The sequence below is a fragment of the Salmo salar genome, chromosome 25 (genome assembly GCF_965601325.2).
Source record: "Salmo salar chromosome 25, fSalSal1, whole genome shotgun sequence".
Taxonomy (NCBI): domain Eukaryota; kingdom Metazoa; phylum Chordata; class Actinopteri; order Salmoniformes; family Salmonidae; genus Salmo; species Salmo salar.
The window spans coordinates 14,871,284-14,896,258 of NC_138315.1; the positions used below are offsets into that span (position 1 = coordinate 14,871,284).

The following is a 24,975-nucleotide window of genomic DNA, read 5'->3' on the forward strand; positions in this document are numbered from 1 at the left end:
GGAAAATGATTTAAGACTGAGACTCTCTCCAATACAACCCAACATTGCAGAGTTATGTGCTTCCTTTCACACCCTTCTCATTAACCTGTGGGGAGTTATTCACAATTTTCAATGAACAAATAAGGTTTTATATGTAAGATGGTTAAATAAAGAGCAAAATTATTGATTATTATTATATTATTATTTATTACAAAAACTCACACTCATTCTTATGTTTAATAAATGTATCGTATAGTGTGTGTGTGGCAGGCTTACAATGATGTCAAAAAAACATTTGAGAGTGCGCTGACCCTGGTGCTAGAAGGGGTACACAGCTGGAGGTTGAATGTTTGAAGGGGTACAGTACTATAAAAAGTTTGGGAACCACTGCATTAGAACATTGTAATGTTTTACAATCTGGACAGGATTTCTTCAGTCAGTTAACTTTTAAGAAAATCAACATCTATTGTAGTGAAAATGAAAACCAACTCAACACAACATTAGTTTTAATAATTGCAATTCATTTTTATTTGTTGCTCCTCTGCAGAAATGTTTAATCGGCCGATTACAGAAAGGGAACAAAGATAATATGCAGAAATGGTACACATACTGTACATAAAAAACACAATCATTTACCTATTCAAATAACGTATTTAGTACAAGTTAATATTTATTTTCCACTTCAATTTAGAAAATAATTATAATTTAGAGCTACTGTACTTGTTTGGACAAACAAATGGCTCATCAACCTTTCAATAGTTGCCTTTGGGTTTCGTTTGCAGATGCATTGTTATACAGTACATTTCAGACTAATATATTTAGGAAAAAACATCTTGTAGTGTAGTAAGACAGAGCAAGAAACTACATTTTTCAAGATTTTGGCCTAGATTTAATCAGATCAAGCATTAACCGTCGGTAGCCCACACCCACATAGCTGATGTATCTGGAGGTGTCATAAGTGTTACTAAGTTGGTGCTGTCAAATCGGTGAGCAGCTGCTCTTGATCATAGTCACGAAGCCACACCCGTCCCACTCGCATTAGAAGTTCAGAATGAGAAAGTGTAGGCTATATAGATATGACGACGCTCAAATAGAAAATCATTAAACGATTCATTTCTACCAGTCTAATCGAGGTGTAGATGACATCTCACATTCCAGTGTTCGAAATTGTAAACGAGGCTGCATGGCATTTCTCTTAATGTGACTTGGTGCCACCAATGGCAATGTCCGCTTTAGGTATAATGCCAGCAGCCACTTGTGGATGTGACAGCTCTACCGCAGTTCCACCTCCGACACCAACAAAGCAACCGCTATGCGGATGCTGGCTAAAGCGGATCTGATCGAATAGAGCCCTTTATCAATTCATTTGGCTTCCGAAAACACATCAGCTGAAGCATATTACAGGATTATGGTTTGTGTCATGTTTCAAATGACCATTGTTGTCTGACGACAAAGCATACAGGTTAAATTCTCATTACAATTCATAACGTGAGTCTCCCAGGGCTAAGCATTGTTTTGTCAGGTGCATATACTCTGCCCCAAAAGTGCATTGTAGCTTGTCCTTAAGAGGATAACTATTGACTTGAGAAAATACTACCATTGAGTTGTATCACTGCTGGAATATACAGATGTATGTTTGTGAAATGGTCTTAAATCAACCAACATAAACAAGTTCTTCTTTTCGCGGTCTCACACATTACCTACGTTCTTAGGCACAGATCAATGAACAAGGCACCTCTATCATTTTTAGGCATCAACACTGTCATATGAATAAGCAGCACATTACACACAGCAGCATTCAAGTTTCACCTATCCTTCACTTTCAACGAAAACGGGTCCCTTCAATGTATTGGTTTACGTTCATCTATACACAGTACAGTTCATTCCTTTTACAACGTTCATAATGTTATCATGAAAATGTGCTTCTTCCATCAAATGAAATCTTACATTCTGAAGAGGGACTACAACACAGAGCTAAGGGAAACATTTCTTGATCTCAAATGAGTAGTCTGTGAAATGGAAGTTGAAGAAGCAAATATTTGTCACCATGACAACATAACGGTGAGAAACAAATAAAAGTTTATAATTTCAATAAATAATAGTAAGAGCTTCGCTGAAAGCAAAGTAACATAATAAAAAAAACACAACCCCTAAGCCACTTTGTTTTATCCCCAGCTATTACCACCTGAGAACATCTTTAGTTTTCTTGGCTGAATCCTGTTCCGTGCACATGACCTAGCCTGGGGGGCGGAGGGGGCAGTGAGCCAGTGGCAGGGCGGGGCGGGAGGAGCTAGCGGAGTGGATCTGTGACAGAGCTGGGCATCGGGGCAGGGGAGAATGGAAGAAAGGAAGGGGCGTCTGTCTGACTGTCTGCTCTGACCTGACTCCTCCATCTCACCTGCTATGGCAACGATGAGGAGAGCATCAGCTAACACTCAGCTGGGCGAAGCCAATCAACTTCACGTTGTCTGGGATCTCAGTGTCATCACAGCCAGAGACCTGATGGAGGAACAGATCAACAAGGTTGGTGGGGGCCATGAAATCCTAACACTTGCGTGCACAACAACATTACCAGACATAATCCAACACCCAATGAACAGCTGTACCCCAACACTAAGGATTGGTTTTGGCACTGATCCTACTTTAAGTAGTAAGCCACTATTTAACGGATTAATATTATTTTGACCTCTTTTGCTCTTAAAATCCTATAAACCAAGAAAACTTGAAGTACAGGAGATTTGTCTCCTTGTTACAGGGCCACGAAGACATGAGAGCAGAGTGGAGGAATTACAGTCCTTCAAAAGATAATTTGCCAAATGAAACATTTACGGCGAGAGCTTTGAAAAGTATCTACACTATTTCACCTACAGCCAAGGTGGTAGAACAATGTAATTCCTCCATTTGATAATAGAAAATGCTTCGTATCACCCGTGACGACGTCTTTAACAGCTCTATTAATTACTACATCAAGGTATCGTTCATTACTGTTGTTACTAGAAATCATGTGACACAAAGCAATGTAACATGCACAAAGACAACTGTAATTTCCCTTCAGGTATTCATTTAATCTAATAACTAATAATATTCTGATGCAACAGCTTCTACTGTGAAGGGTTGCAGTGCAATCTACCATGCTCTGCTTTGCACTGAGAAAGATTGGATATGTTCCTTGTTGAAAGCTCTATGACTATGTTGCACAGGTCTGTGTTGCATTTAATCAGGACGATATAGGCATCCTGAGACCTGGGGGGTTTTCACTGCCAGGAACAGCTAAAAGTGATCCAGAAGTCTCACAAAGCTCCCTATCATGTTCAAGGCTTTTTGTAAATAAGACACGCCGTTTGAAAAAAGAGAATACAACAAACAGAGAATTATTTTGTCTTCACTTGAGTTATTGGCATGGCTAACTCCACAAAAGCCCTTTCAGAACTAGAGGAGCTTTTGCTGAAATATAAGTGGTATTTTATTGATAGTTCATTAGCGAGTGAGTGCGGCTAAATATGGCTAAATTATAAACTAGTTATGCTCCTATGCTGACCCACACAGATGCCTTATTACTGGCCAGACGCATTCAGATTGGTTTGAGTGCAGTCTCTGAGAGGCAATTGATGTATATTTTTCACATCGCTATCCCCCTGGAAGTGGTACAGCGTGAGTCAGTGGCCTGATGTCTGCCCGCCACCAGCAATTTAGAGCGGAGAATGGAGAGAGGTTCTGTCACTCCCCGGATAGACTGGTGGGTCTATCCTGTGGTATAAACCCTCTTGGTAAAACGTTCGGGAATTGTTCTCTGAGCGAAGATAATTATTCTCACTGTCGGCATGTGTAGTGAAACCACAAACATAGTTCAGTGTTTTTAGTCGATATTTGGAGTTGAGTGGCTGTGTGTGATTTCGTGTCGTCTGGAACTGGAACACTGTGTTAACAAATTGAAATGGGAAAGTGCTCTGGCCAATATATTTAACCAGCCATGCCCCAGCCAGCAGCACAGTCTGGATGCTGCTGCACTAACCCCTCTGATGCAGTTCTGCACACCAGGGAGTATCTCCAGCGGCATTCACCAGCTGCTGATAAGACGTACATGGCAGAAAGGTCAAAGAGTGATGCACTGTGACCAACCGCACAGATGTTGTTTACCTCATCCACACCTTCCAAAAGGGTGCTAAAGAATAGCCCTAATATTACAGCAAACCCACCGGGAGTGGCATTAATTGCTCCCTTAATTCCTCTCTGTAGAGAATTTGCATTGTTCCGCTCGGTGTCGATCAATCACATAGTGGTGTGCACAGAGGGAAGCATATGTGCAGATTAGGAATGTCAACCATCAGTTATTTCACTTAGAGGACAAAGTCAGTGCCGCGACACTGTCATCACAGATTTCTCCCATTCTCTAGCGCCACTGCTCATTTGGGATTTGAATGTGTCAGTATTTCCAGACACCACCACCCTAAAGCATTGTGACTTAATTGGTGTTAGTGAGACATATTTTCTTTGTATGTTGAGAGTTACGGAAGTCAATCAATCTGTGTGATGTGACGTTCTGGTTTTTGGAAGCGTCCCTCTTACTTCATGTACCGTAGCCAGCTTGAGACATGAGGTGGTGTGACATTTATCATCTGGGCACTCACCAGTTTAAAGGTCAACACTTTGTAGGTAGTCGGGTCATCTACAATTTTCTGAAGGTTAGCAGCAACTGAAAGGTAATGTCATATATAGAGTATGTGTTACTAATGTTATTGCACAGTCACATCAGATTATCTACCATAGATCATATGATGAATAAATCAACACTGTACATCGCTGCTCTTATACCTCTCATTGACTTTGAGAGGGATATGATTATTTTGAAAACACCAGTCCTAGGTCAAATACATTTGTCAAATACGTTTAAATACTTGAACCGCACTTGATTTAGTTCGCCCGGTAAAATAGTCCCAAATGTACCAACTCCGAGTTAAATCAAGCGCACCTCAAATACTTTCAAGTATTTTACACGTGTTTGACCTATGTATGGAGGATACATGCTAAGCATGTGGGTTTAAATAAGCCCTGCATTACATCAGAAAACAAGGATGAAACGTTTACCGACAACAACATCGTGTCCATTGACAAGGCCAGCTGAGAATAGTTCCTGGGAAACCCCATCGGCAGTGTCTATGGAGAGAATAACATACAACATTAGAACCAGGTGAAAAGTTAACATGTGACATACAGTACTACAGTCGTGGCCAAAGGTTTTTAGAATGACACAAATATTAATTTTCACAAAGTCTGCTTCCTCAGTTTGTATGATGGCAATTTGCATATACTACAGAATGTTATGAAGAGTGATCAGATGAATTGCAATTAATTGCAAAGTCCCTCTTTGCCATGCAAATGAACTGAATCCCCCAAAAACATTTCCACTGCATTTCAGCCCTGCCACAAAAGGACCAGCTGACATCATGTCAGTGATTCTCTCGTTAACACAGGTGTGAGTGTTGATGAGGACAAGGCTGGAGATCACTCTGTCATGCTGATTGAGTTCGAATAACAAACTGGAAGCTTCAAAAGGAGGGTGGTGCTTGGAATCATTGTTCTTCCTCTGTCAACCATGGTTACTTGCAAGGAAACACGTGCCGTCATCATTGCTTTGCACAAAAAGGGCTTCACAGGCAAGGATATTGCTGCCAGTAAGATTGCACCTAAATCAACCATTTATCGGATCATCAAGAACTTCAAGGAGAGCGGTTCAATTGTTGTGAAGAAGGCTTCAGGGCGTCCAAGAAAGTCCAGCAAGCGCCAGGACCGTTTCCTAAAGTTGATTCAGCTGCGGGATCGGGGGCACCACCAGTACAGAGCTTGCTCAGGAATGGCAGCAGGCAGGTGTGAGTGCATCTGCAAGCACAGTGAGGCGAAGACTTTTGGAGGATGGCCTGGTGTCAAGAAGGGCAGCAAAGAAGCCACTTCTCTCCAGGAAAAACATCAGGGACAGACTGATATTCTGAAAAAGGTACAGGGATTGGACTGCTGAGGACTGGGCTAAAGTCATTTTCTCTGATAAATCCCCTTTCCGATTGTTTGGGGCATCCAGACAAAAGCTTGTCCAGAGAAGACAAGGTGAGCGCTACCATCAGTCCTGTGTCATGCCAACAGTAAAGCATCCTGAGACCATTCATGTGTGGGGTTGCTTCTCAGCCAAGGGAGTGGGCTCACTTACAATTTTGCCTAAGAACACAGCCATGAATAAAGAATGGTACCAACACATCCTCCGAGAGCAACTTCTCCCGACCATCCAGGAACAGTTTGGTGACGAACAATGCCATTTCCAGCATGATGGAGCACCTCGCCATAAGGCAAAAGTGATAACTAAGTGGCTCGGGGAACAAAACATCGATATTTTGCGTCCATGGCCAGGAAACTCCCCAGACCTTAATCCCATTGAGAACCTGTGGTCAATCCTCAAGAGGCGGGTGGACAAACAGAAACCCACAAATTCTGACTAACTCCAAGCATTGATTATGCAAGAATGGGCTGCCATCAGTCAGGATGTGGCCCAGAAGTTAATTGACAGCATGCAGCAGAGGTCTTGAAAAAGAAGGGTCAACACTGCAAATATTGACTCTTTGCATAAACTTCATGTAATTGTCAATAAAAGCCTTTGACACTTATGAAATGCTTGCAATTATACTTCAGTATTATTCCATAGTAACATCTGACAAAAATATCTAAAGACACTGAAGCAGCAAAATTTGTGGAAATAAATATTTGTGTCATTCTCAAAACTTTTGGCCACGAGTGTACACTTCAATACAGTACCAAATGGTGCTAACAACCACATTCTAACATTAGCTTCTTCATTGTGTGCACCTCTTACCTCGTCCAGGGGTGAACTCAAACCGGATGTCATTCAGCTCCTTCCTGGAGTTCCTGGCGAGAGAGATGGGAAGGTGATAAGTATTTAAGATGTGTCACATGTGAACAGACAGTGGGTCCAGGACCTGGTTAGCCTGTTTGTGGTTTACAACTCCATGGCATGACAACAATAGTCAGAGGAGTTGGCTACAATACAGATCTGGGACCAGGCCAAGAGTCCCTGTGTGTTCTATTTGATTCAGACTGTCTGAAAAGGATCCTGACAAGCAGACCCCCAGGAATGGAGGAGTGGAAAGAGACAGCCCGTCTGCCACATCGACACTTTAACTCTACGTGTCTCTAGGCTTCACACACTGGGCCATGTTAAGCACATCGTTTTCCTAACTAACTGCTTAAGTCAGTGTTACTTCTAGCTACTGTAATATCCACCTGTATTTATTTAAGGACGACACAGTTGGTGTAGCATTAGTGCTAAAATGTTTATCCTCGCACATGACTCATGTATACTAAATAGGCTGCACTGTAAAGCCCAATAAATGTGATTATTTTGAGTTGCCATGATGGGGGTAAGCCTCATGAAGAGTGCCAAAAAACAGCTGACTGATGTTTATAGTAAACAGCAGCCTCTCTGTGCATTGACCAAACCCTCACTGTGGTCTGTGTACCAGTGGTGAACATGCATACTGTACAGGTTGGGCAAAACTCCTCTACGTACTGTATATAGTCTATTGTGGTGACTACAATGTCATCAAATCAAATGTTATTGGTTGCATACACATATTTTGCAGATGTTATCGCAGGTGCAGCAAAATTATGTTTCTAGCTCCAACAGTGCAGCAATACCTAACAATACACACAAAATAAGCAATTTCCGAGTCAGGAATATAAATATAAAGTACCAGTGAAAAGTTTGGACACCTACTCATTCAAGGGTTTTTCTTTAATGGTACTGTTTTCTACATAGTTGAATAATACTGAAGACATCAAAACTATGAAATAACACATATTGAATCATGTAGTAACCCAAAAAGTGTTAAATGTAAAATATATTTGGATTTGTTTAAGATTCTTAAGTAGCCACCCTTTGCCTTGATGACAGCTTTGCACTCTTCGCATTCTCTCAACCAGCTTCACCTGGAATGCTTTGAAGGTGTTCCCATATATGCTGAGCACTTGTTGGCTGCTTTTCCTTCACACTGTGGTCCAACTCGTCCCATACCATCTCAATTGGGTTGAGGTCGGGTGATTGTGGAGGCCAGGTCATCTGATGCAGCACTCCATCACTCTCCTTCTAGGTCAAATAGCCCTTACACAGCCGGGAGGTGTGTTGGGTCATTGTCCTGTTGAAAAACAAATTATAGTCCCACTAAGCGCAAACCAGATGGGATGGTGGTGTATCGCTGCAGAATGCTGTGGTAGCCATGCTGGTTAAGTGTGCCTTGAATTCTAAATAAATCACAGTGTCACCAGCAAAGCACCCCCACACCATCACACCTCCTCCTCCATGCTTCACGGTGGGAACCACACATGCGGAGATCATCCGTTCACCTACTCTGCGTCTCACAAAGAGACAACGGTTGGAACCAAAAATCGCAAATTTGGACTCATCAGACCTAAGGACAGATTTCCACCAGTCCAATGTCCATTGCTCATGTTTCTTGGCCAAAGCAAGTCTCTTCTTATTAGTGTTCTTTAGTAGTGGTTTCTGTGCAGTAATTATCCTCTGAAAAGTTGATGTTGATATGTGTCTGCTACTTGAACTCTGTGAATAATTTATTTGGGCTGCAATTTCTGAGGCTGGTAACTCTAATGAACTTATCCTTTGCAGCATAGGTGACTCTGGGTCTTCCTTTCCTGTGGTGCTCCTCATGACAGCCAGTTTCAACCATCGGCACTTGATGGTTTTTGCGACTGCACTTGAAGAAACTTTCTTGAAATGATCCGTATTCACTGACCTTCATGTCTTAAAGTAATGATGGATTGTTGTTTCTCTTAGCTGTTCTTGCCATAATATGGACTTGGTCTTTTACCAAATAGTTCTGTCTTCTGTATACCACCCCTACCTTGTCACAACACAACTGATTGGCTCAAATACATTAAGAAGGAAAGAAATTCCACAAATTAACAAGGCACACCTGTTAATTGAAATACATTCCAGGTGATTACCTCATGAAGCTGGTTGAATGCCAAAAGCTGTCATCAAGGCAAAGGGTGGCTACTTTGAAGAATGTCAAATATAAAATATATTTTGATTTGTTTAACACTTTTTTGGTTACTACATGATTCCATATGTGTTATTTCATAGTTTTGATGTCTTCAATATTATTCTAAAATGTAGAAAATAATAAAAATAAAGAAAAACCCTGGAATGAGTAGGTGTGTCCAAACCTTTGACTGGTACTGTATATGTATAGCAGTGGAGGCTCATCAGAGGAGGAAGGGGAGGACCATCCTCAGTGAATTAAAAAAATATATATATATTGAAACATTAAAAAAAGTCATCCTTTTTAGATAAAACTATACTAATGTCACCAAATAATTGATTAAAACACACTGATTTGCAATAATGGTTCACAGTAGCCTCAACAACACTCTGTAAGTTAGCACTATGGCTAGTTTCCGTCCTCCTCTGGGTACATTGACTTCAATACAAAACTTCCAGAGGATGTCCTCCAACCTATCAGAGCTCTTGCAGCATGGACTGACATGTTGTCCACCCTTTCAAAATAATTGATCTAATACTGAAAGCATAAGCTACAGCTTGCTAGCACTGCAGTGCATCAAATGTGGTGAGTTGTTGACTACAAAAGAGAGGAAGACAATATTTGAACAGTTTTGAACAAATTAATTTATTTCAAAATGAAGGAGACACGAGAGAGAGAAAGTGCTAGCTATATTTCATTGTATTTTTTCCACTTTCACTTAGCTAGTGACTGCAGCTAGCAAGTTTAGCCTACTCAAACACCTGGCTCAAACAGAAAGGGATGCTATGCCATCTAGCTGGCTAATGCTATCCAACACTGGAACTCTTCCAAGTCAAGGTAAGCTTTTGGTTTTATGAATTTATTGCCACTGGGGCCCACTTGTGTAACTGCTAAACTGCTTGCTGACCACTGTACTGCATGATTGAAGCGGGTTTACTAACGAGTTAGTTCTAGTAGCTATGTTTGACTAGCTATGACAGTAGCTAATATGGTGACAACGATGTAGGCTGTGTGTAGCAATTATGATATTAATGTTTGGCTTGGAAAGGTTTTTTCACCTGGTCACAGATAGCTGATGTGTTGTGCACTGAAGTCCACAAGCTAAGGAAAAAGATGAAGAGGAGAGCGCGGAGATTCGAGAATAAATTCTACAATGGGCAGAATTATCATGCTGTTTGTATGTGCCTGCTATAAAAGTGAACTGTGTTGGTGTGTGATCAGGGATGTATTCATTCCACCGATTCTGTTGAAAAACATTTCTTAAATGTAAGCAAACGTAACGAAACAGGGATAAACATACCTGAATTTATTATGACGTGATCGTGACGTGAGCAAGACAGCAGGTAAAATTACTGAACCAAATCAACAACAGAGAACTGATCGTGATTGGATTGTCCTACTCCTTGGAATATCATGAATGCCAGAAATGTAAATGGGAAAATAACACTTTCAGAAAAGTATTCGAGAAGTAGGCTATCATGATTATGTTAAGAAACTGTTGATACCATGTGTCAGCAGGAATAGAGTCCATTAAAGACAAATCTCAATGGGTTCCAAGAAGTTGATATGGAAACTGTGCTAATGCAATCTTGTACTTGCGGCTGTGTAAGACTGACATATTTGGAGGTTTGATTTGGATTTGAAGTGTCCTTGCAGTGGAATGACCAGAATAATGTACAACGTTTAAAATCACTCAAACAGTGTAATTGTCGTTGTTCGTTAGTGCTGATTAATGCTTTTTGAGGTTGGTTAGGTTTCAGTTCAATTATTTAAAAAAGATCACGGTTTTCAATGTCGATATTTTTTTTCAACATTTAATGCATTATGAAGTAATGACATTACAATGATTTTACAGCTTTATACACAGAAATTCCAAATCCCAAAATAGTGAACATTCAATTGCCAAAACATTGAAAATATTCCATTGTCTGTGTCAGGTCCACATTGGATAGATATCAATGGAAAAAAAGGACATGACTAAGAAATAATAAAATATTTTAGTTGTGTATATTACTTAGTTTTGATGACATTATTATTTTTCATTCCTTAAATTCATCATCTCATCTCTGCTCAGACATTAGCATGAGCATTAGCAGCTACCATGCTGTGTTGTCATGTGTTTCTGCCTTGCTATGTCGTCGTCTTAGGTCTCTCTTTATGTAGTGTTGTGTTGTCTCTCTTGTTGTGATGTGTGTTGTGTCCTATATTTATATTGTATTTATTTATTTATTTATTTTAATCCCAGGCCCCCGTCCCTGCAGGAGGCCTTTTGCCTTTTGGTAGGCCATCATTGTAAATAAGAATTTGTTCTTAACTGACTTGCCTAGTTAAATAAAGGTTAAATATATATATATTTTTTAATTGTATATACACTGCTCCAAAAAATAAAGGGAACACTTAAACAACACAATGTAACTCCAAGTCAATCACACTTCTGTGAAATCAAACTGTCCACTTAGGAAGCAACACTGATTGACAATAAATTTCACATGCTGTTGTGCAAATGGAATAGACAACAGGTGGAAATTATAGGCAATTAGTAAGACACCCCCAATAAAGGAGTGGTTCTGCAGGTGGTGACCACAGACCACTTCTCAGTTCCTATGCTTCCTGGCTGATGTTTTGGTCACTTTTGAATGCTGCCGGTGCTTTCACTCTAGTGGTAGCATGAGACGGAGTCTACAACCCACACAAGTGGCTCAGGTAGTGCAGCTCATCCAGGATGGCACATCAATGCGAGCTGTGGCAAGAAGGTTTGCTGTGTCTGTCAGCGTAGTGTCCAGAGCATGGAGGCGCTACCAGGAGACAGGCCAGTACATCAGGAGACGTGGAGGAGGCTGTAGGAGGGCAACAACCCAGCAACAGGACCGCTACCTCCGCCTTTGTGCAAGGAGGAGCAGGAGGAGCACTGCCAGAGCCCTGTAAAATGACCTCCAGCAGGCCACAAATGTGCATGTGTCTGCTCAAAGGGTCAGAAACAGACTCCATGAGGGTGGTATGAGGGCCCGACGTCCACAGGTGGGGGTGGTGCTTACAGCCCAACACCATGCAGGACGTTTGGCATTTGCCAGAGAACACCAAGATTGGCAAATTCGCCACTGGCGCCCTGTGCTCTTCACAGATGAAAGCAGGTTCACACTGAGCACATGTGACAGACGTGACAGAGTTTGGAGACGCCGTGGAGAACGTTCTGCTGCCTGCAACATCCTCCAGCATGACCGGTTTGGCGGTGGGTCAGTCATGGTGTGGGGTGGCATTTCTTTGGGGGGCCGCACAGCCCTCCATGTGCTCGCCAGAGGTAGCCTGACTGCCATTAGGTACCGAGATGAGATCCTCATGAGATCCTTGTGAGACTATATGCTGGTGCGGTTGGCCCTGGGTTCCTCCTAATGCAAGACAACACTAGACCTCATGTGGCTTGAGTGTGTCAGCAGTTCCTGCAAGAGGAAGGCATTGATGCTATGGACTGGCCCGCCCGTTCCCCAGACCTGAATCCAATTGAGCACATCTGGGACATCATGTCTCACTCCATCCACCAACGCCACGTTGCACCACAGACTGTCCAGGAGTTGGCGGATGCTTTAGTCCAGGTCTGGGAGGAGATCCCTCAGGAGACCATCCACCACCTCATCAGGAGCATGCCCAGGCGTTGTAGGGAGGTCATACAGGCACGTGGAGGCCACACACACTACTGAGCCTCATTTTGACTGTAGTGTGGTTTTCCACTTTAATTTTGAGTGTGACTCCAAATCTAGGCCTCCATGGGTTGATAAATTGGATTTCCATTGATTATTTTTGTGTGATTTTGTTGTCAGCACATTCAACTATGTAAAGAAAAAAGTATTTAATAAGATTATTTCATTCATTCAGATCTAGGATGTGTTATTTTAGTGTTCCCTTTATTTTTTTGAGCAGTGTATATAGCTCTGGTTTAGGAGAATAAAATAGATAAATTACTCCATAAAGGCCATCCAGTGAATTTCCATATTTGTCACATGCCCGATCCTTTCCTAAGGTCAAATGAAGTGTTGAAATGCAGCTGAAACACGGAATATAGCAGCTCAAATGCGTTGTATAATTGATTTAATGTAAAACAGGTAGAATATTTTAATCTTTCAGAGGGTGATAGAAGTATTACAGTAGCAGAAGGTTGGCTAAGGATAATGATGTAAAAAGGGACTTGTAGTTTTAGTAGTTCCATACCGTGTGAAGGTAACATCTGTCTGTGAGTTCTCTTGGCTCCGAGCTCCCATCTGGCTAAGAACTAAAGCAGCCTACTAATTCATACAGCTTTCTTATACAGCAACTTAAAACCAGCAAGAGGATGCCCCTCCTAAAACCGACATGATGCATAAAAGTCCATCTGCATGTCTATCCTATGTCAATTTCACACTGTACTACCCCATCTAAATGCTCTCTAACATTGGCATTAATACAGTACATGGAGTCATTATAACAACAGCACAATGACTGATAGCTTCAAAAGGAGGGGAGTGGCTGGGCAGGATACTGTACACAGCGTTGTAGGAGTGGGATTAAATTGGGCTGTAATTAAGATGCATAAATCACATCCATCTAAGCCCGCCTGCTAGCCCTAGACCTACATTTTACAGGAGATTTTGCATGTAAGGAACATGCTCCGACACATCTGTGAGGGCTAACTTAGTTCTGCGAGATAGAGAGAGAGAGGCAGTAGGAAGAGAAGTAGGAGTGGATTTCCATCAGCTGCCTGTGAGTCAACTTTACTGGTCCAATTCTGCAGATTCACAGCTAGAGAGAAGTCAGGGGTGAAACTTGAGTTTAGGATGAGTAAGATCTCTCCAGTTCATCCACGGACAGTGGGTGAGCGTGCTGAAAGTGTTTCTGCGGCCACATCTGTGGCAGAGGGCCTGAGCCCTGCGTCTCCAACTACCAACTAAGTCCTCCTCCAGAGAGATCGGCAGCAGATTCCTGGAAAGTCCCTGTCAGATTACATTGTGGGAGGTAGATAGATCGCAGAGGACAGTCGGAGCTAAGCCGCACACACAGATTGAGAAACCGTTTAGAAGTTTTAGGGATTTTATCTGCTTCTTTTAAAAACGTTAATCTTCCAGAGTCTTACTAGGAGTGTTAAGATTTTCTTAAATAACTGTTATTATCAACCCATCAGCACAGGGACAGAATAAGCCATGAATAAACCGACAGAATAAACCAGGATTTTGCTCAGTCATCTTCAAATCCCAACATCCCACACCTTCCAAATGAATCACCAGAGACGTCAGTGGGCACTAACAAGCATTGGGGCAATTGGAGTGTTTACCAGGTAAAGTATGAGCTGAAATAATTAGTATAGAGAGGTCTTCTATCTACTAAAATAGATTTCCCCTGGTAGGCAATGGGGACTCAGGCAAACACTTGACTGGCAAACACAGAGAGAGTGCCATTCATGGAGGGGAGAATCTCCACTGTAGAACATGACAGAATGTCATCACTCCCAGGTCCCCTGAGTAACTCAAGTAATGTTTGTCTATAGAACAATTTAATACTTCTGAACTGCACTCTGCCACCTAAGCTGTTTGCAATGTGTCCTGTCCAGACTTATGATTGGTATGTTGGGGAAAGTTAGCTGTTAAGCTCTCTAGCACTGAGAGCGTTCACTGCAGTTCAAGACCGAGGCCAGGTAAACAGATGGTCTGTTGTGTATAGACTACACACAGGGACTGACAGTGACCAGAAATCGGCTTTGACATTTCTAACACACCGGCCCATTTTTTTCCTTGGGGCCCCCACAACTGACATTTTTTCCCCCCTCGATGACCACACACCTGCCCATTTTATTTGTTGAGGCCCTCATTATTAGCCAGTTAATTATAATCCCCCCCCCAAAAAAATAAAGTTAGACAGGCCCACCAGGCTAAAAATGGACCAGCCTATCTGGCATTTGCCCGAAATGTCAGATGGTCAGTCCGCCCCTGACTACACAGGAGAACTCTAAATCCCGTGTGGCATTGACAGGGAGGTAATTTCTTAAAACACCAACAAACAATCAATACACACATCTGAAGGTAAACTGGGGAGTGTTTGGGGTCAGAGGGAAAGTACTTCAGAGCTCCGGCCTTGGAAAAGCCTACATGAACGGGCCCACTACATGAACGGGCTGTCAAAATAAAGGAGAGTAATTTGACTTCCTCATGGGTTTTAATGAATGAGTTTACACACGGCAGCACACAATAATCAAAACTTTTTGTCTGAGTGTACACAAGGCAGGGTGGGCTGCATGGGCATGATAACACCAGCCCATGGACAGACGGAATAAATATGCCACATCTGCCTGGAGCTCTATTGGTTGTCTGACTTCTTTCCTCCCATGATTACATCCCCTATTAAATCAGCAATCAATTGCCAGTGAGGATGAAACATCAATATCTGTGCCAAAGTAGTCTTTCTTTCATGGAGCAAATGTTCAATTTCTTCTGTACAAAATAAAACATTTCAACTCCCAGGTCATTCAAACTTTTCCTGTCGTTCTTATTGTCTTTTAATTGAAGTTTCCTGCCGGTTCCAAGTCCCCCAACTAAACTATTGACTTCACAAGTGCCCACCAGTTTGCCGCCAAAATATTGACAACAAATACCTAGACTTAATCAAATAAATACAAGTGTAAAAATTGTTTTAAAGGATATTATGCTGAAATCCTCATATTAAGCACCAATGGTATTCACTAAGTTGATGGTTTATATTTAGGATGTTTTACAGCTTTGTCATTCTGCTTTATTTTTTAAATCATGTTATTTAATGATGTCATATATTTTACATGTGATAAGGCCACACAGAGAGCCAGACATAATTACAGACGCCTTAGATAATCTGAAGTACCCATAACGGCCACTAGATATCCTGTGATAGATTACATGAAATCCTCGATAGATATCAAAATTCTGATAGTTTCCATGTAAATTTAGAACGTTTTCAGTAACATACCCTGCCTTTGCAACCCTAACCATGGTCAACTAACCATAGCATCCCATCTGAATACAATTCTCGAAAGAACCTTAATTTATGGGTTCACGCTGGCATAAATCCCTTTCTAATCAGCCTTAACATCCTTATCAGTTTTGGGAGGAGAATTTATATAGTCTTGTGTTTGTTCTTTCAGATGCAATTACGTTTTTCAAATTAGTTTTGTATTTTTACCCAAGAGAACCCCACCACCACACGATGCAGCACTTATATCACCAGAGCTCTGTTCATGGTTTACTCTTAGCGAAGCAATTGTTGGATTAAAACTATAATTACATTTGAATCTGCATTGATTATTATGATTACAAAACTGAAACCTAAGAAACTTGTCAACACAATTCTTTTGTAAAAACAACTAGATACATCTAGCTACTATTGTATGGAAGAGTATAACGTAATATTATGTTTGGTGGAATGTGGTGTGTCCCATCTGACTGCCGATCAGTCGCTGATTCAAATATAAAGATGTGTCTAGAAGAGAGTGATTACTGTAATGCCATTGTGACTGGAAAGAGACAAAGCTGGCACTATTCCACATGGGCTTTAATAATGCTATAGGTTTCAGGTTGAATCAGGTTAGATAGCTCCAACAATATCCCCGTCTCTTTTCCACAACATCAATTCACTTTGAATGGAAATAAACGGCAGTTATCTCACTTGTCCTACTATTATGTTAACTAGATAGTCAGCAAAGAAACAATGTAAGAATTGTATGAAAACATTTCCTAAGCTCCTTGGGGATGTCCTATGAATTATTCAAAATAACATTCCTTTCTGTGATTCCTTTCACCTAACATGCATCCTCGGTACCCTCAGTACATTTTCTACAGGGACCTCCTAGCCCTCTGTATTTTTTCCTCGCTCCAACTCTGACTTTTATTAAGCCTTAATCCTGTTGTCAAGCTCTCACTAAAGACATGTCAACCCATTGGTTGACAATCCAGACTTAAAGTCACGTTGCTGAATTTCTAACATCTGTTCCACCCGTCCTCTCAGACAAAGAGGTCTGTCGTTCTCTGCATCTGTCCTCGAAAGTATGGCTGCATCCAAAAGGCACGCTTCAAAAGTATTCCCCCTTTTTACTGTATCTGCTTAAGGACCTGTTTGTCACTCATAGTCTGACCAGTGACCATGTCATCTCCTGATCCTCTGGGGACTGGGTACACTAGACGTCTTTAGGCTGATGCATTACAAACTGTGGTGGCAAACATATTTTCTGTCATGCGAAAAGCGATGGTGAGTGTAGATGATGGTGTTATAATGGAACACTTGTTTTAGTGCACGGACTCAGGACTGCGGAGAAAAGACAGTATGGCATTAAACCAGTTTACGACATATTCAAAAGCTGTGCAATGTCACCAATGTAATTCAGCCCAGCGAATCAAATGTAATGTAATGCTCTTTCAAGTGCTCCCAGAACTGCTTTTACAGTTCATGGGTTAAATGGGGTTATATAGAAATCTCTCTGCAAATATATCCACATCATAATTCTACATAAAGTGTCAAAACCGATTGCAACAAAGCCCCATTATTGCTCTATGGGAGATTGGGAGTTGAAGAGGCTAAGCTAAAGCCATTTGAGTTTATCTGAACAAGTCCTTCAGCCAAAGGAGGGCTTGTAAACTGAGAGTCCTGATAAATGTGTTGCTCTCCTTTGGCTGCTGCATGACAGGGACTGACTGTTTCAGCACAGATCAGAGGTGTGGATCTTGTCAGTTTACTTTTGACTTAATCTACCAAGACACACGTCACTGCAATCCTTTTGCTGTGGCGAGACTGCCCTCAGAGCAGAGCAGGATTGGTTTAATACATAGCACATACAGCAAGCCACTTATTAGCAAATGATACATCGCCCCCCCATACACTGCCAAGGAAAACAGCCTGAAATGGCTGCAATGAATAGAACCACGGCCACTGACAAATAACTACAGCCCCACTGCTCACAGAACAGTCCATTTATTTACATGTAAAGGTTAGAATAATTACACTTCTCCAGTAGCCAGTGGAGGGGATGGTTTTGTGTGTTGCGCAGTGGGCCTGGGGAGGGCCCTTCAGATGCTGCCTGCTATCTCATCGACCCAGAGCCTACTATGCTACACTGCACCCAGTACTGCATTTTGCTCTTCAAGGGGCAGCAGGCAGACTTCAAACTGTCCAGAAATACTCCATTGTCTATGTCTGTGGCAGACATCTGTGTGTGTGTGTGTGTGTGTGTGTGTGTGTGTGTGTGTGTGGTGTGTGTGTGTGTGTGTGTGTGTGTGTGTGTGTGTGTGTGTGTGTGTGTACGTGCGTCACAGTTTTGCACATTTGCCTTGCATAACCTGCCTCCAGACATGGTGTTCAAACCTGCTTCCATTTTGCTGTGGGGGAAGTAAAACGGATTTAAATTCATTGTAATAAATATAAACTGCCATCCTCTTGGGAAAGGATTTGACTGCTTAGAGAAGTCTGAAGCCTAAATTACACTAGTTTTCATACATGTATGATAAAAGGACAAAATATATAAAGAGTGATAAGTCTGAGCCTAAATCTAATACTAAACCTATTCCATACTGGTCACAAGTCTTGCTACAGCCTTGAATTGTCTTTTAGCAATAGGTCTTTAACCTGGCAGATACGTCCCAGTGGCTGAAAGTGTCTGGACTAGCTGAAATGAAGGTGAAGTCAGATCAGGTCAGTGTTGTTAAGTCTGGTGGCAGCGCAGGTCATTAACAGCCCTCTAATTCAGTCCCTGAGAACACAGTAATGTGGAGCGGGGCCAATGGAAAGTCAATCGAGTGTAACGCTCTCCCTCTTCCAACCCAACCTCTCAGCCAGATTAGAGAGACCAGATCCTTGGTTAAGTCAGATCATCTCTTTAGAGAGCCAAGACATCATTATGTCATCATTAGGTCTATTAGCAGCAGGGTACATGTTGAGTGATTCTCAGACCTCTGTTTGGGTGTAACGGATGTAAGGAGGATGAGGCCAAATTGAGACTCTGCTTACCTTAGCCTTAGGACCATATTTAGAGCACCTTGAATATAGGGCCCTGTGTTCTTCTCAAATGGTTGAACCTGTAAGTAAAGAGTGAGTCAATAAAGCCAGAAAGTACTCAATATCTCCTGGAGCATAAAAAAAATATAACTGAATATACACTGATTAAACTACAAAAGCAACAGAAGAATACATCAGTTATATCACACAAAATACATTCAATATATACAGTGTATTGTATTGATGTATTCTGACAAGATCATTGAGTTCTGTTTTTGAGGAGGCACAATCCTTTGACTAGGCCCTGACTCAACAAAGTAAGAACCACAGTAGCACTTATGGCCTCGAGCCGTATCACACTTTCTGTAGCCACGGGGGCAGTGTTGTGTAGGCAATGAAGCTTGCTTGGTTCCTTGATCTGATCTACAGGCTACGCATCAAAGTAGTCTATTTTGTATTGATAAGCAAATAAAATCTCAGTGACTGTTCAAACAACAATGTAGCCTTATCAATTCATCCAAAAAATGTATTTTGTTTAGAAGTACTAACTATTGATTCCAGGCTAGTGGACCAAAATTTGTGTGAATACATTCAAGCAGCATATCAAATTCAGATAGCGTTGTAGGTTACACCGGAAAGTATAAGAATATTTGTTTAGAAGTACTAACTATTGATTCCAGGCTAGTGAACCAAAACTTGTGTGAATACATTCAAGCAGCATATCAAACTAGGATAACGTTGTACGTTACACCGGCAAGTATAGGAATATTTGCCAGGGCATATTATTTCATTATAAATCGGATTATTTTACATGAAGATGTGGGAAGCTAAAAGGTTATCAAGCTTGCAGTGTTTAGCGAACTTGCTAGAAAGGGAAGACAGCAAGACAAGACTCTTTTTTGCTTTCACAACAACACAAGAATTCACCCAAAAAGGTATTTTGTTAAGAATGAATAACAATTTTTTACAGGCTATTGTGAAACTATAGAACTTGCCAACTAGCTAGCCATGTGCTTTTTTCTCAATGACCAAAACATTACGTTTTATTTTTAGTTGATATGGGAAAGATTACAAAAGCAGCATATCAAACTGAGATAATGTTTTAGGTTATGTTTGAGGTTATTTTTTTAAATTATAAATCTGATTATTTCACATGGAGATGTGGGACGCTAAAAGTCTAGCTAGCTTGCTATGTTTTTAGCCAGGCTAAACCCGCCAGGCTGCCAGCTGTCTTTTCGTTTTCACAAAACGAAAAGACAAAAATTAAATATTTTGCTATCCCCCCCTTGTGAACAGGAGTGGGACCGGCGAGGATATCACGTTACCAAAAGGTGTCCCCTACTCCAAAAATCCCACTCCACCCACGCGCACGCAGTGGAGCTTGTGGTAACCTTAACAGCTAAGCCCTGAGCTGGCAGTGTCAGCAGGACGGCCATTTACTCTGACTTATTACTGCTGAAAGGGCCCCTCCATGAGCCTCAGGGATACTGGCACATACTCACTCAAACACACACACACACACACACTCAGTGGTGCATCAAGGTCACTGAATCATGGCAAATAACATCTGCCTCTGCTGCTGCTCCTGAAAGCCTCACCTGTGGATGCTGAATGGATAGCCCTTCAATGGGAACAATGTTGGCATTCTGCTCATCCTGTGGCACAAAACGAAAGGCATATAGTGAGATATAACATATATTAGTCCTTTTCTGTGCTATAGAGGAGCATCGTTAGCAATAACAAATCTTTGCACAGGATTAGACATCGCTCATCTCAGTCAGCAAACAGAGAAGTCAATAAAAAACAATCAATATGTAAAACATTTTGTTGTTTTTGAACAATCAATCAAATAGAGCAAGCATGCACACACCTTCACCCTTGCTAAAATCAATGGATCCGAGAGATTGTGGCGGGTGAGACGTACTAGGTTAATTTCAGATTTAATCATTTATACACAACCTGCTCCCTGTTAAGGACGGCAATTGGATTTTCCAATGATGCCCTTTGTAAAGGAATCAAATTACACAGGAAGAAACAGGGACAAAGTAAGTCTATTAACCTTGTCAATGTGCAGGTTTAGATACTTATAGAAATCAATCTTCCCCCACGTTTCACCTGAGGATCTGTCTCAATGATATCAAAAAGGCACTAACGATGATAAACCATGTACTGCGTATTTGTTTATAGAACAGACAAGAGCTAACTTACGTCTTCGTTTTCATCTTCGTTCTCCTCTCTGACCCTTCGCGACTGGAAGGCAATATCAAACACAAACAAAATGATCTTCTCAGTCTTGACAAATCTAAATATGACTGCCAGGTGTAGCGCGCAATCACCTTAGAACTCAATCCCTGCAGAATAATTAGCATAATGTAGGAGAGGCAACTGAACATTCAAAGCTGAAGCAGACAGAACATCATTATCAGCATTTCATTTGTCACATAATTGCTTGTGTAATTATTCCCTGTAAGAGCCATTCAGGTTATGCATCTATATCAAATAAACGTTTGATCTTTGATCATGGCTGTCTTCCCCTCTCCCTCCCCAGCCCCCTACAGCCATCTTCAAACCCTTACCAACTACCTATAGTGACTTGTGACGCTAGTGACATGTGACTCCAGTGACAGCTAGCTCACTGCTCTCACAGAGATCCATGCAGGATCTAGGACTGTACAAAGGCTAAAACAGGAGAATTTCATGTCCTCAACATTACACTCTTTGAAAAAATGGTTCCAAAAGGGTTCTTCGGCTGTCCCCATAGGAGAACCCTTTTGGGTTCCATGTAGAACTCTTTATACAGAGGGTTCTACGCGGAACCGAAAAGGGTTCTACACGGAACCCAAAAGGGTTCTACACTACATGGAACCCAAAAGGGTTCTATCTGGAACCAAAAGGGTTCTACCTGCAAACAAAAAGGGTTCTTCAAAGGATTCTCCTACAGGGACAGCTGAAGAACCCTTTAAGGTTCTAGATAGCACCTTTTTTTCCCTACGAGTGTAGTTGTCCCATTTTTCTCCAGCCTGTGGCTTTAGTTTGGATGCACATCTCTTGTCATGGTCTCACCTACCCTGCCTTGATTGACAGCAGCCTTGCCCTCCTCGCTCCCCTCGTCCAGCTCATCATCGCTCCACTCCCAATCTCCGTCTTCCGTCTTGTGCAGATGGCCGCTGGACCCTGGAACTCTCCTCACCTGGGCCAAACACAGCACAACTGTTAACACACACCATCAAACTGTAGGGCGGAGAGAAAAAACACATTTAGTAGCATACCCCTTCTGAGGTTCTCTCACTAAGTCAACACAACATCAAATGTTATTAATCTGTCTTATATGAGTTTGTAGTATTTTAGAAATATACACTCGTATTATATGAGAGTGCATTTGAATTGATCAAACATTGCACAAACACTAGCTTGGGCTTGGATTCCTCTCTGAGAGTTTTTAAGGTCTACAAAACGGCTGCTATGAGCTAGCAGAAAACAAAAGAACAGAGAACACCAAAACGAAACACAGAGAAAACAAAACACAAAAACTCCTTAATAAGAAGCTAACTCTGGATTAATCTAAGCGGAAGCACCCAGCATTCTAGGGCTAAGTCAAAGAACATGTACCCTTCTGACGGCATCAAGTTCTTTCTCCGAACCTGACACAGAGCCCATGCTCCTGGAATTCTGCTCTGGCTCCTTGAGCAAAACAAAAAAGCATCAGTCCACTGTGTGTGGATGCATGTGACAGTTCAGTGGCCTGTATGTCTCTCTACACACACACATATACGGTACCATCAAGCTGTCTATGCCAAAGCATGTGTACAACTACATTTAGTACTATAGGAACAGGAATTTCAATATTTATGAGCATGCACATTTAGAGAAACACACAAACAGAATATATGGGATTAAGGTGTACATACAGGCAAATGACAAGAGCCATCTACATATGCAATGACTCTAAACTGTATCATCTGTGTACTAGTGTGGAAAATCACTCAGTATTAGATCAGTATTATTTTCCAACTTTCAATTACGTAACACATCAGTGACTGCTGCAGCCGACCACCCTTGGTGTCAGCCTCTAGAAATAATCTTTGATCAATACCTCCTGCAGATCTCCCTATTAGGAGATCAACTAAGGAGCAGGGGTGCCCTCTGCTGGCCAATGAACAACTGCTGAAATCCTGTCCTTTGCCTAGAGATGCATGTCTTGAATATTACTATTTTGTATTGAACTCTGGTTGAATTAATACGCCTGCACTACCCATGGTCCAATATGTACTTCTCTATGATTGCTATATCACAGTCTACCCATGTTTAGAACTTCCCTACTGATGTAAAAAATAAGTACCCTACACAATAAACTCCTTGCATTTCTATTGCTAAACTCTTTGCATTTCTACTGTTTAACAAGCCTATAGCTCGTGGGAGCAGATTCTTAGAGCAGAAAAAGGAAGACAGGAGAGAGGGGAGGCTCAGTGAAGGGGCAGGGGGAGAGAGAGAGAGAGAGGGCAGGAGAGGAGAGAGAACGAGGGACGGGCAAGGGGAAGAGATACTCAAGGAGGCGCAGTGGAGAAATACTGAGGGAGGGGCAGGGGGAGAGGCTGAGGCAGGAGGGAAAGAATGGAGGGGAGACTCAGGGAGGGGCAGGGGAGAAGGGAGAGGGGATACCTAGTCAGTTGCACAACTGAATGCATTCAACCGAAATGTGTCTTCCGCATTTAACCCAACCCCTCTGAATCAGAGAGCTACGGTAAGAGAGGGGGCAGGGGAGGAGGGAGGCTAAGGGAGAGGGGAAGGGGAGGAAGGGAGTCTGCAGAAGGGGGCAGGAGATAGACTGGAACCCTTGGTCTAGTAGCACAGTTGTGACTACTCCTACAGTTTTGACTACTCCTACAGTTGTGACTACTCCTACAGTTGTGACTTCTCCTACAGTTTTGACTACTCCTACAGTTTTGACTACTCCTACAGTTGTGACTACTCCTACAGTTGTGACTACTCCTACAGTTGTGACTTCTCCTACAGTTGTGACTTCTCCTACAGTTGTGACTACTCCTACAGTTGTGACTACTCCTACAGTTGTGATTTCTCCTACAGTTGTGACTACTCCTACAGTTTTGACTACTCCTACAGTTGTGACTACTCCTACAGTTGTGACTTCTCCTACAGTTGTGACTTCTCCTACAGTTTTGCTTCTGTACCGCAGCATAACGGTCTCCCGGCCCAGAGGGACAATTTCCATGCACGGCCACATAGAGAAGTCAGATTTGAAAATAAGACACTTTAGTCATCACCTTTGTGCACAAAACATCCATTGAATTACTGAAATAATTGTCGCTGAGGCCAATTGTTTTCCATAACTCACAGCCGAAGATATTAACATTATATATACATCCAACGTCTGCCATGTTTTTGGATGACGTGATCGCTGCTCGCTCTGCACCCTGTGCTCACTGAGTGCTAGTGCGCATGTGATGGTGGTCCGTATAAACTGGATGCAACTCGGATATAGGCGGTCCATGAATCGGCGTATGCAAACGTGAGTAGATTATCTTGAAAACAATGGTCGGACATCTTGGACGCAGTCTCCAGTTCTTATTATACCTCAGTGAGAGACAGACAGAAGGAGGGGGACAAACAGGGAGAGAGTCTGGTCTGGTCCATGACGTGGACAACAGGTCACAGTGTCCTGAGATGACAATGTTTCCGCTAGGTTTCTTCTCTGTGCAGGCTGGCCTGTGTCTGCTGAGTGGATAATGTGGGTGACTCTCCATAGGTCAGAACAGCACACAAACAAACCATTCTATTATCACAGAGGCAACACAGAGGACACCACTCTATGACTCGCACTCCTCATCTGCAATCAAGTGAGACAGACTCAACACAGCTCCATTACTGGAACGTACGAGCTGTGCATTTACGCCAGAAGACAAAACTGTGATGTGTTCGCAGGATCAGGATTGGCTGAAGAGGG

General features: G+C 42.0%; 1 protein-coding gene across 1 annotated transcript in view; it reads right to left on the bottom strand.

The window, feature by feature from the left end:
• Nucleotides 1-479: 479 nt before the first annotated feature.
• Nucleotides 480-24,975, bottom strand: part of LOC106586202 (STE20/SPS1-related proline-alanine-rich protein kinase) — a 34,247-nt gene continuing 9,751 nt past the window's right edge. Inside the window, exons 11-18 of the mRNA XM_014173210.3 lie at nt 22,081-22,203; nt 21,222-21,263; nt 20,612-20,668; nt 19,026-19,093; nt 6,836-6,888; nt 5,065-5,133; nt 4,608-4,672; nt 480-2,478 (exon numbers count right to left, since the gene is read on the bottom strand). Of these exons, the coding sequence (XP_014028685.1) occupies nt 2,404-2,478; nt 4,608-4,672; nt 5,065-5,133; nt 6,836-6,888; nt 19,026-19,093; nt 20,612-20,668; nt 21,222-21,263; nt 22,081-22,203 (552 nt within the window). The 3' untranslated portion in view covers nt 480-2,403. The remainder of the gene's footprint in view (nt 2,479-4,607; nt 4,673-5,064; nt 5,134-6,835; nt 6,889-19,025; nt 19,094-20,611; nt 20,669-21,221; nt 21,264-22,080; nt 22,204-24,975) is intronic.